General features: G+C 46.3%; 1 protein-coding gene across 1 annotated transcript in view; it reads left to right on the forward strand.

Annotated features, from left to right (window-relative positions):
- Positions 1-12,301, forward strand: part of tmtc2b (transmembrane O-mannosyltransferase targeting cadherins 2b) — a gene marked incomplete at both ends in the record, with an annotated part of 83,240 nt that overhangs the window by 29,498 nt on the left and 41,441 nt on the right. Inside the window, one exon of the mRNA XM_079162454.1 lies at positions 8,594-9,170. Coding sequence (XP_079018580.1) covers positions 8,594-9,170 — 577 coding nt within the window. The remainder of the gene's footprint in view (positions 1-8,593; positions 9,171-12,301) is intronic.

Consider the following 12,301-nt stretch of genomic DNA (forward strand, 5'->3'; position numbering starts at 1 on the left):
TAATAGTAGGCTCATTGTTAGTCTCCCTTTTTTTGGTTCGTCTGTTCAAAGTTCAACTTTTTCAGTTGCAAAACACTGTTTTACAAGGTCTATTCTAAAGTAAAGATGATATTTCATCTCATTTCGTAACATATAAGCATCAACCCCCTAAAGCCTTGTTTTCCGGTTCCACTTTAAGTTAAAATAAATGCCTGATTAGCATCGCGCCTTAGCTTGATTTCCTCCCTGTGTAACAGCTCACATTGGCCTTGACTATCTGAGATCAAGCAAAAGGTAATGAGGCAGCAATATCGGCTATCGGAGGTGCATCAGTCCCGTCTGTCGCGGAAAAACCTTGCTGATCCCCCAGGGAGCACCGACCCCCCCCCGTCCTTCTACTGTCGACCACCACACACCCACGTGGCTGTCGATGGGGGCCCTCGAACTCTGTGTGAGCAGACTACATGTGCCTTCAATTAGGGCCTGGAACTGGAGCCCAAATGGGAGAGCGAAGGAGAAAAAAAAAAAAAGGCCGGTCTGAGAGCCGTGTGAGAACACTGGCCTGTTGTGATAGCATCTAATGAGATCACTCAGAGCTGCATCCTTGGACGCTGCCATTCATTAATGTAATGATTCTTTGTGTATGCGCGCGTGTCCCAATTCATCCAAGGGAGCTTTCACGCTGTGTTGTGGTTGCTGCCTTGTGGTGAGCAGAGAGAAGCAACAATAAGCCTGCATTAGAGGTTTATTTGTAGCTAATGGCGGGAGGATCTGAGCAAAGTAATCAATTGATCTCTTTCTTCAGGTCTCCATCTGCCTCTCTCCTGTGCCGTTAGTGCCTGTAGCTCTCATACTTGTTTGTTTGATTGATTGCACAGGGCTTCTAGAAAATAGCCACTAATCGCACCGCCTGCAGGAAGACCAGCTCCCGGAGCACTCCGGCAGCGTCTTCATATTGAAACAGAAGAGCCTCAAAGCTGTGAGGAGAACTGGGACGACACACAGCTGTTTCAAATGCTGCAGATATAAGATGGTCGGGGCACTAAAGATGTCTTCTCCTTTCTGCACCACTGGCATTCTCAAAGGCTCTTCCTGCACTTAAGCCCCCATGCAATAAACATCAGTGAGCGGAGGCCTCTACGTTTACTTGCCATGATTCAGGCTCATCCTTCAGGGCTGCTGTGCCTCGTAAAGCCCCTCCATGCAGAAAGGTTTGGGAAGAAGGATGGCAAAATGTTGGCCGGGGCGATCCCGTTTCGCTCATTCGTTGAGCTCTGGCTCGCGAAAAGATGTTTCCATCCCACTCTGCTGGTCCCGTCTATCTGGAGAATGTCTCGCTGAACCGCTCCGTGGGTCAACATCTTCCGAGCCCAAATCCGAACACTTAAACGGCCCAGTGGTTGGCCGGGCCGGATGGGTCTTGCGTGCTACATGGCCATAAGCCCAGGAAGGGTGGCCTCCCCCTGCATTGATCTCCCACTCCATGTGGAAGAGAGGCACTCTAAACAGGAGAGGAGGAACAAATCAAACACTTTTATTACCACATGGCTGAAAAGGTCAGAGCGTGACAAAAGACCTCCTGTTGTGAGGAGGAGTGCTGTGGAGTGGCCCCCTCCGAGCAGAGCCTGGGTGACCGCCGCGGCATTAGCCATGGGTCAGGCTGAGGGGAAACACGGAGGTACAACCAGCTGGAGAACAAAGACCTGTTTCTTCATTCTTGTTGAGCTGTGACGTTCATTTAATAAGAACCTGTGTGGTTACATTTTCCACTTAAGTGAGACACTGAGAAATGACATCAATCAATTTGGTGACCATTATTTGACCATTTTGAGAAATTCAACAAATAGTAAACCGTTAAGAATATTTATGTTGGTAGGAAATGTAGTGCTATGTTATTGTAATAAAGCGTTCTCAAGCGATTACTTTTCATCAGGTTGGCAGATCCTTATTTAATAGCATTTATAGCTTTTATTCTAGGAATTATCAAAAGGGGATTTGGCGGTTTGTTCTGTTTTCTGTGGGTCGGATTTTTCCCCTCTTTCAGTTCAGAATGAGATATCTCAAACAACGTTTGGATTAATTGCTTCGACAGCATACAGGTGCGTACTGCGTGCATCATTATGTGCAAGTGCAGGGGTTCCATTTAAATTTCACCTAACTCTTGTGACTCTAAGTTCTGAACTCTGACTGCTCACAGCACTTTCCCAACGAGGCAGCCTGTTGAAGATAGAGGTAGTGACGGATACAAAGACAGAAGAAAAAGAGAAGAGGTAGTGCATGAGAAAGAGGTGTGTGTGTGTGTGTGTGTGTGTGAGTGAGTGTGTGAGAGAGAGAGAGGCCAGGAGTGACCCAGCAGCCCTGCACATGCTGACAGATTTACTGGATACAATAATCAGAGTACATCACCCCGCTGTGCGGTGCACGTGCAGCTCCTGTAATTGGCTCTTACACCTGGAATGGCCCATAAACATCAGACAACTTTACACTTTGACGTTAAGGTGATTTGCTCACAACCCTTCTGGTTTGGACAGTGATCAACAGGCTTTTCTCAAAGTTTGCTTTAACATGGGGAGCAGCAATAACATTCTCAAACATCGTTGAAATATAGTGTAATAAGGATTCTTTATCCTGGTGAGTTGTTTTGATGTCTGGTTGGTCAGGAAGTAATGGAAACAGACCTCCAGACAGCTTCATCAAAGAGAGCAGTGGCCCCGAAGGCCTTTTTGCTGGACATCAGAGGTTTGAGCAGGACTCATTCGCGCCCCTGGCAACTTTACACCGTGCGATTCAATGCCGGGCTGCCAGGATTCCTGCTCTGCCAGCCCGGGGTTGGCTGGATAGAAGTGTGGCTCACTGGTTGGTTGGTTGGTTCGCTGGCTGGCTGGTTAGCTCTCGGGGATCAGCATTCAGGTCGTGCCCTATACTGTGCCCATCCCGCGCCGCACAAAAGGCTGATCAGGGATGCTAGACAGCAGGCACGGGCATTCACCGAGCTAATGCACACTGCGGCGCTGGACGGGCCTGCCCCGCTCCAGACTCCGAGTCTCAGTGTCGCAGTGTTTGCTTGTCTGCTTCGCCTTGAAATGGAGTGAGTGTGTATGACTGCGCCAGTGGAGCAATGCAAATACCCTCCCAGAGGGGAAGACTTATTCCACTTAGTTAGGGAATGCTGCTGGATGAATTGGACACGGTGTTGCATGTTGCACTCTGAGCGAAGCACTTTGATCCTTTTTACTCTTTCGAGTCTTTAGTGAGATCCCTTGTTGTGCATTTTATGTGGCAGCAGGTTTGCAATATGGTAATGAATGTTCCAAAAACAGACACTCAACACTTTTACAAGAAGTGAGGAAGCGTTTTTTATCTTGATTGAATGGATGAGTTACAACCTGAAATAACAAGGTGCACCCGTACACAATTAGGCATGTTTAACATAGTGTACAGTCTACTGATTATTTTAGTATTTTCATTCTGTAAAAGTCGGCAGAATGCAGGAAACAAAGTCTCTGAAACTTTGAGAGATACTGCTTTTGTTTTCGAAATGTTTGAGGTCTCAAGATTGGCAGTTACGCCTCACCACGTTACACCACATCATACTGGATAAAGATCCACATTTAAAAGAAGCAGGTAGAGGAAAACTTGCTACTGTGCATACACAAAAGATCCGTATATAAAGCAGCAACGACAAAAAGATTTTGAAGAATAATGAAGGGAAGAATTGTTCCATTAGGAGTACAGAGTAAATTCAGTGTAGATCTACAATTAATGAATGACCTTTTATCCCGATTGTCCATCTCAACAAGCTCGTCCGTCGTTACTCTGCTGCCTTTCATCAATTACAGTGATGGAGGGGAGGCGTCACACAGCCAGGGATAATATTGTAACAGCTTCCGCTTCGTTTGCTCTAAGGAAAGATAAAGAGGATAGCTTGATTTTCCTTGTACTGTAAATTAATATAATATTGGGTAGTCTGACAGGTAGAAAATTTAAATGTTATATTTCTCACTCAGACATTTGCAGAACAGGTTATATATATATATATATATATATATATATATATATATATATATATAGGTCAGTAAATTAAGATGTAATAGCATGAGCTATTTCCTCTGCCTAGCAAATTCAAATTGTAAAAGAATATGCTCTTCGACGCTTCCCTGAGGCCGTTTTATTATAGGCTTGCTAATCACATGTCAAAAGGAAGAAAGCAGCAATTCATTCTTAACAATAGGGATTTTACGGTGGCCTCAGTGGTCAGTTGGCTACAGCGAGCGACCCCACAACCACTTTTTCTCTTTGTCCTCTCTAGCCGCCCTCATCTTTCATTCACTGCTTGCCCTCTTGTTCAAGCTAGGATGTCAAAACATCCAGTGACACTGTGCTACTGGAGTCATTAATCACATTTTAGCCGGGAAATGCAGAAACGGATAGTTTTCGATACAAGCCTAAAAATAATTTTGACTTTTTCTCCATGTTGAATGGGACCCAGGTGCTTCTTTTTTTCCCTCCCTGCCTGAGCTAGTCTTAAAATGTTAACGCTTGATTACACTTTATCTTGCTTGGCGTCCATTGCGGTTGGCTCTTGGGACTCATCCATCTCCCCGAGCTTCAGCAGGCTATTAGTGACAATGACGTGTTTCGTTTTCTCTCATTTGGCAAATTATCAACCCATCTTTGTGCATTTCGTCTTCATAACCCTCTGCATTAATAATGTATGTATTCAAATGAGCTTATTCAGAGTTGGCTTGCTTTTTCGATGACATTGAACACATTAATCACAGCAGAACTATTTATCTTTCATTTCCTGAAAAGACAACACTTTAAGCAAGCTGTTACAATTTTGTTAATTATTTTAACTGTATTTCCTTAGTTGTACAACTTTTTAGCAAAGATAACCGATTGAATAAATGCTCTTAGGCATAGGAAACATTTTTTTTCTTTATTAGGTACCATATAAGTGCGGTGGAGGTATGCCATTAATGGTCTGCTAGCATGCCCATGGGAAGAAACATTAGACAAAAGAGCTTGCCGGAAACACAGAGCGGACTACCCCGGTGTCTCTGTGGGCAGTCTAAAAATACTACTGTGCCTCTTTCACATATTGAAGCCGGGCGATGACACATAGTTGGCAGACCTTCGATCACTTTCTCCCAAACTCCCACCGGAGTTGATTTTCTTTTCATACGCTGTCACAAATGGAAATCTTCATATGGCGTGTGTGTGTGTTTTTTAAAGGGCTGACTTTCTCCTCAGCGTTTCAATATCCAAACGAGTTAGTCTCGTACCACTGTGTGATTTTGCGGACAGACGCCCCAGCATAAGCATTCTTTGTTGAGAATCGTTTGCCTATTCTTTTGGAAGGATTTCCGAAATGTGTTATTCTGCTCACGGGTCCATTTCACTCACAGCTTCGTCCCAAATTCATGGAGTAGCAGTATAGGGGAGAATCCTGAAGACTGTGTCCTCGGTTTTCAATCTCCGTTCTAATATCCCGTCTCATCTCCTGTGTGAGCACCCACCGCATGGACGCCGATCAATCTCCAATTTTAGATCACCGCTTCTTTCCGTGGGATCCCGTCGTCTTTGCGTTTCTCTCCGCCCTGCTGGTGCATTCACATTATATATGAAACTATTCCAGGGGGTGAAGAGGTTACCTCTCACGTGATTATTCCTCATCTAAGGGAGATAAGGAGGTAGCAGGGAGCATTTTTCATGGAAATGCTTTTGAACTCCGCAAAAAGGGTTCAAGGTACGCCCACACTCAGGAAATTGTTTTACTCTGGCTTTATGATTACACGGTCGACGGCTGTGGGTGAGCAATTGTCTCTCATTCGAGGCTCATTTATGCAAATACTGAATTTCATAGAGTATTAAAAGCCAGGCTTTTTTTTTTTTTTTTTAAAGCGAGGCATGGCAATGTTTCGATTCAAAAAGTAGAATAGTTTTATCCCGGACAGAGAATTTACACATGTGACAGTAAAATCAGTGGGAGGAATGTGAGATTGTCAGTGTGCTTGCTTTCTGAAGAGGTGTTGGAGTAAAAGTGATCTGTTTTGTGAAGCTGTGGGGAGAGTTAGTCAGGCCTTTGATAGGAGCAACGGACACCATGCTGCCTTTGTTTTCTCTGTATGTCTAGGGTCTCTGGGTTCACCACAGTTATTCCAATCAGTGGTATTGTCTACAGTGCAATGCATAGGCACAGAAGGCTAACTTGGCATTATGCTCCTTGCATATTCCATACGGTATCTACACAAGTAAATAAGCCTTTACTTTGATTATTTCAAACAAGGGCAACACTTTAGTTTGTCCACTAACAGATTGAGATCCATACATGTTGTGGAGGAATAGAGGCTGGCAGCAAGAGGTAAGTATGTTTTTCAGGAACTCCTCTCTTGTTAGCGGCCACACGATTCCCCTCGCTCCCCAGGGAGTCGGCGTACGGGCGCGCGGTCGGGCGAGGAATGTGCTCCCGGGCTGGAAAAGGTTTGCAGTGCACAGAGAGGTCCTCCTCGCCTCCGTCTCTGCTGAGAAATGGGCCCGGCCCAGCCGCAGAAACTCAATCCACCTCTCCTGGCCCCTCAGCTGGGTCCGATGACGGCGATCGAGACCTGCAGGGGATTAATGATTCGCCATAGATTGGGGGGAAGACTGCCCACGACTCGTTGGACTACGACACAAATGTGTTAATTCAGTCGTGGGTGTTTCCCATTCAACCGCTCTGAGCAGTTGTCGCAGAGCGATTAAGAGGTTGCACCCCCCCCCCCACACACACACACACTCTTTTTCTGCGTCCCTCCATTCTCTGCTTGTCAAACCCCAGTGCGGGACATGTAGGCAGGAGACCATCTGAGAGGTGAACCTCGTGCACGGCGACTCAAGGAAACACGGCTGTAAACGCAGAGGGCCTCTGAGTGAGTGGCACTGGCTTTCATCTCTGCTTCGCTGCCAGAAAACCCTTGTGCGGTTTTGAAGGCAATATATAATGTATCTGCCCTCGCTGGCTCCACCGCGCTGTGTGCGCAGTGGAAAAAGAGCGCACTTGTCTCCAAAACGGCTTTTGAGATGTAATTGAACCATAATGCCTCTTATGTGAGCATCTTGCAGCGCAATGAAGATCTCACTTGACTAATGGGCCAGAGAAAACAAACCGACATATCTGAGTCATGAAGTGGAGAGTTGGGCTACCGGCTCTTAAGCCGGGCTGGTGGAGAGCTGGAGCCTCCGTCAGTCTGACCAGAGACGCTGTAAAGAGAAACCCAATCATCTGTGCGCTGACATCCAAGGCATTGCTTTTATATCCCAGCTAATTATTTCTCTTCCAACATCCCGAGGCCAGGTAGTATTTATTTCCCTTTAGATCATAAGATGGGCTATTTCTGCTCACCTTTTCTTGCAGAGGTTTGCCAAAGTAAAGTGTGATGCTTAAGAGCTTCAGAACAGCTGAGGAGAGCAGTGATTTACTCCAGAGTCAATTGCTTTTTAGGTTTTTTAGTTTTTTTGGTTTTTTTTACGTTATTTTATACACGGATAAAAATAGTGATTTCCTTCTTGTCTGTGACTCCCTCCCACCTTTTCTCCACCCGTCTCTCTTTGAGCTGATTGAGTGTGTTAATTGTGACTATTACTAGCTGGAGCACTTGGCTTCTTATCACGCACGTGTCTTGTCATTTTAATTACACCTCTGCGCCGCTATTGCCAACCACCTTGTCCCTGCGGAGGCTCATTCCCCAGTTTAACAGCCTGACGCCTCAGATCGTGGCGGAAAAGACGGGAAAAACATTTCACATCTAGGGACTCCTGTAGGGAGAAAACGTGCCTTCTCTTCAGCCCCTCCCTTGACCCCTGTTGTCCGTCCCCCTCAGCCACTGACACGCACAGCTTGTGGCTGATGTAGCGGCATTAGGTTAGGTCACTGCAGGTTCATCCCTGACCGAGAGGAGGTCAAACTGGCCCCTTACTTAGTGGCCATGCCTGCCAAGAAAGCCCGGTAGTACACATTTTTTTTTTAATGTTTTCAACCATGGCCATAGATCTCTGTTATGCACCACCGCTGCTTCGTCCCCAGACAAACTCTGAGCTGCCATGTCGATTGTCACCACAGGTCACCGTCTCTCCAAGCTGCATGTTGCCAACATGGCGTTCCCCTATTGCCTGCCCGTTGTTGTTGTTTGGGGCTCAGGGTGTGGTGCTCTTGCTTAAGCCCCACAGATTCCGCAGCTGTAAGAGCTGTAACAGCTGCGGTGGCAAAGCTTGCCCAGAGCTTGAAGCTCGCCCTCTGATTTTCTGTTAGTGAATGCCACATGACCACACTCTGGGGGTAAAGCTGTGAGCAAATGTGAAGTTTCATTTCGCAGAAAATTGTATTTTGTGCTTAGTCCGCACTGGTGAAGAATAGCTATACATCCTCCTCAGGGAATCAGCAGTGCGTTGCCAGTGGAAATACTGTATACCATAAACACTGTATTCACACGTAGCATTTTATTGAATGTGGCAGGGCGGTGGTGGCCAGGCAGTGAAGCAGTGTGACAGTAATTGAATTGACATAAATACAGTAAAGTTTCCAAAAGTCCTTTTTCTAACGGTTTTCTTTTTCTTTTCTTTTTTCTCTTTCCAGCCGCGCAATCAAGACTAATCAGGATCTGCTTCCAGAGACCCCTTGGACAAATATCTTCTACGATGACTTTTGGGGCACCTTACTCACACACAGTGGCAGCCACAAGTCCTACAGGCCCCTCTGCACCCTCTCCTTCCGCCTCAACCATGCTGTGGGTGGGCTGGAGCCCTGGGGTTACCACCTGGTTAACGTGGCCCTCCACGGGGCCGTGACGGGCCTGTTTACCTCCCTGGCTCGCCTGCTGCTCGGAGGAGGCCTGTGGAGCCTGCTCGCCGGCCTGCTCTTCGCCTCTCACCCCATCCACACCGAGGCGGTGGCGGGCGTCGTGGGCCGGGCCGACGAAGGGGCCGCCCTGTTCTTCTTGCTGTCCCTGCTGTGCTACATGCGTCACTGCGAGCTGCGCGGCCACGCCGGGCCCTGGCGACTCGTGGCCTGGTTCCTGGGCAGCCTGGGCTGCGCTGCGTGCAGCATGCTGTGGAAGGAGCTCGGGGTGACCGTCCTGGCTGTGTCGGCGCTGTACGACGTCTGCGTTTTCCACAAGCTCAAGTTGCGACAGGTCATCATGCTCCTCTACAAGGTAAACAGTTTGCTCCATGGTGCCGCTTTTTCCACTTCTATCATTTCCTGCAGCCTCTCCTCTGACTCGCAATAATATGACAAACAGCATTGGAAAATTGTGTATATATAGGTGTGTGTGTGCGCCTGTGTGGGCACTATATGTGTTCTTTTGTTTGCTTTTCATCACAATATGATTTGAAAAACATTTGCGCGTGTATGCACAGCTGTCAGATTATTGTGTTTCCCATTAAATGCAAGGAAACGCATGTTGAGACAGGAAAGCCACCAGAACAGAGAGAACAAAACACTTCTGCTGTTTTATAGCCATGCCCGTGTGTATTTATTAATGCATATAGGTAATCCGAGAGGAATCCCATTGATCATTATCATCATAACAAATCATTATAGCAGTCGGTAGGAGGGAGTTCATTGCTTGAATTAAAAAATGCGTAATCTTAATCTGTTCAGCCTCAGGACTAAATGCAAACCCACATGTATGTGTGTGCGTTTCTTTGCCTACATTTGCTCGTATGTTCACATTACACACTGCAAAAGAAAGCGAAAGCCAGCTGAGATAGCAAAAAGTGATGGCCATTTTCTATTTTCTTGTTGCTTTTGAAGCATTCAGCTATTAAGCAGCCTTTGTTTTCCCCCAACAGCTCCTGTCACAAGTATTTACTGTTTGCTGTCCAGTCAATATGACATCGACACTCTCTACCCATCAAAACAAATTCAACAAGACGTGTGCACCAACGTGACAAAGGGGCACCGGAGCAGCCAATGAGAGGGTGGCTGTCCGGCACGCCCCAGCAAAGAACAACACTTTGAGATATGTTGTGTGGCAAGGGGGATGGGGGGGGGGGGTTGGTCGGAGAGAATAGAGGCTAAAACCAAGAGGGACACACACGGAGAAGGAAACAAAGAAAAAATGGTTTAATTGAAGAGCAAATCCAGTCCGTCCCTTTCATTATCCCTCAGCATAGTGTGGAAATGAAGAGTGAGGTCTTCTCCATGTTGTCCTCTCTTGATTCAAGCCTTATCTGACTCCCCGTGTCCTCTGGAGCTAGGCCCATCCATTGCTGCAGGCAGACGGGCCTTTTAATGGCTTGTCAGGCATGGCTAGACTAAAGAGGAAACGGGGCCAAAAGGGCCGAGGGAGATGATGCCTCATAGCTGACAGTTTTTCAACTTTTTGATCGAAATTCCAACAAAGTTTGCTGATCCAAATGTTTTTTTGGGGGGAAAAAAAAAAGGGGGACTGGCAGATAGTTATACTTCTGGCGTGGGGCGAGCCGAACAGCTTTCTTTCATGGCTTGCCATCATGGTTAACTGAATTGGCGAGTTCAGTTTCAGTAAAATAAGTGAGGCAACTAGAAACTACATGAAAGCAAGATTCAAAAGTCTAAATGTTTCTTGAAGGATTTTTTTTTGCAGTTGCATGTGGAATGTTACTGGCAGGTTGTTCTACAGTTCTGGTCACAAATAATAAGTAAAGTCTTTGTCTTAACTGTTTGTTCGATGACCGATTTATAAGGCAGCAGCCGGGAGTATAGAGGGAGAGACAGTTGACTAAGTCAACCGTTTAGAGCCTTGTTGTTGCAACTTTTCCAACACTGCAAACTGCAACTGTCCAGTATCTATGTTTGCACACTTCAATCTTAAAGAAAAGAGGAAAAAGCCAATATCACATTCAACAAGTTTTAAGTGAATTGGCCACACACTCCCTGGTGTAATGACACGTTCAAACTAACTAGATAGAGTCCAGGGAATGAGGAAGAGGAAGAGGAAAACTCACAATGGGTTTCTGTACTTTGCAAAGACAAATATGGAACTGCGTGGTTTGTCAGGCACTTTTGGAAACACTCTGCAAAACAGCTGTTTATCTTTCTGTGGAGAGAAGACGGTAAAGCAGCATATTTTCTCGCTGGAAGAGAGACTGCCGTATATGGCACCATATTATACATGTCACTTTAATCTGGCAATCGTCATTATCCTAGCGTGTCATTTACTCGCACCACAGGCGACACGAAAGGCAGCACAAACGGAGAGCTGTCATCATGTGTACTCGGGAGGTTTCTTTGCGATGTGATGGCGCTCTGTGATCATAGATCGGTATGTATGAGTGGAAGAGACCTGATCTGTTATCGTCATGGCAAACAGTCGTCATCGGCAGCGTGCGCATTCGTCCCCCTTTTGTCCCCGTAGAGGGAGGGGGCGGTCACTTTGACTGATGATGAAGCAGAAGGGAGTTATTCCCTCAGGGCGAGTTGAGCCTTCGACCGCCTGCATAAACAATTAGTTGTGTTGTTGAGAATAAATGCAGGTCCCTCCCTTAAGGTCGGGTTTGAGATCCTTCGGGTGCTGATAAACGTGGTCACCCGAACTGTCGTTTATGAATGGATAAGAGGGGAGACGCATTAAAGCATAAAAAAAGGAATAGTCACCATGTCCAGCCTTTCCTTTGTCCGAGTACATAAAACCCATTGTTCAGCCGGACTAATGAGCCCGGCTTGTTGCATGACTGACGGGTCACAGTGGGGGGCCGGGGCAACGTTTTATCACCGGGCTCTCCACTCAGCCGCAGGCATTTGACATTTACCGTTGGAAACGGTGAAATGGGGGGGGGCTGCTTATCTGATGGTGGCGCACAGTCAATTACATTACAGTTTTATATCTGCTGCAAATCTCCCGTTGTGTCATTACGGCTTCTGTGTGCGGTTTGAAGGTTGTAGGCAGGCGAGAGTGGGAGCTTCACTGTAATTCCATGTCTGTTCATAACTCATGTTATCAAGACTTTAAGTATAGGCTCTCTGCATGCAAAGAGGGAAGAGGTACTGCATGGATACTATCTGGATTTATTGGTTGCATGTTGCATAATGGATCTTGGAACAGGAAAAGCACTCGGTGCAATTAATCATATGCAAAAATAAAACTAGGAAATAATAGCTTTTTTAAAGAGCAAAACCAAAGGTTACATGCTGTATTAGGTCAGAATATATTGTGACTGTGAATGGACTGTAATTTGTTTGTGTACTGTGTGTGTCTCTACTTGCAGGCTTTTGTGTGTGTGATGCCAGCTCCAGAGCTGACATGGATCCAATTCTTCCATTCATCAAATTTAATAGTCTCCGGGTAATATAAAAATCTGA

This window comes from Pholis gunnellus, assembly GCF_910591455.1.
Source record: "Pholis gunnellus genome assembly, chromosome: 7".
NCBI classification, from domain to species: Eukaryota; Metazoa; Chordata; class Actinopteri; order Perciformes; family Pholidae; genus Pholis; species Pholis gunnellus.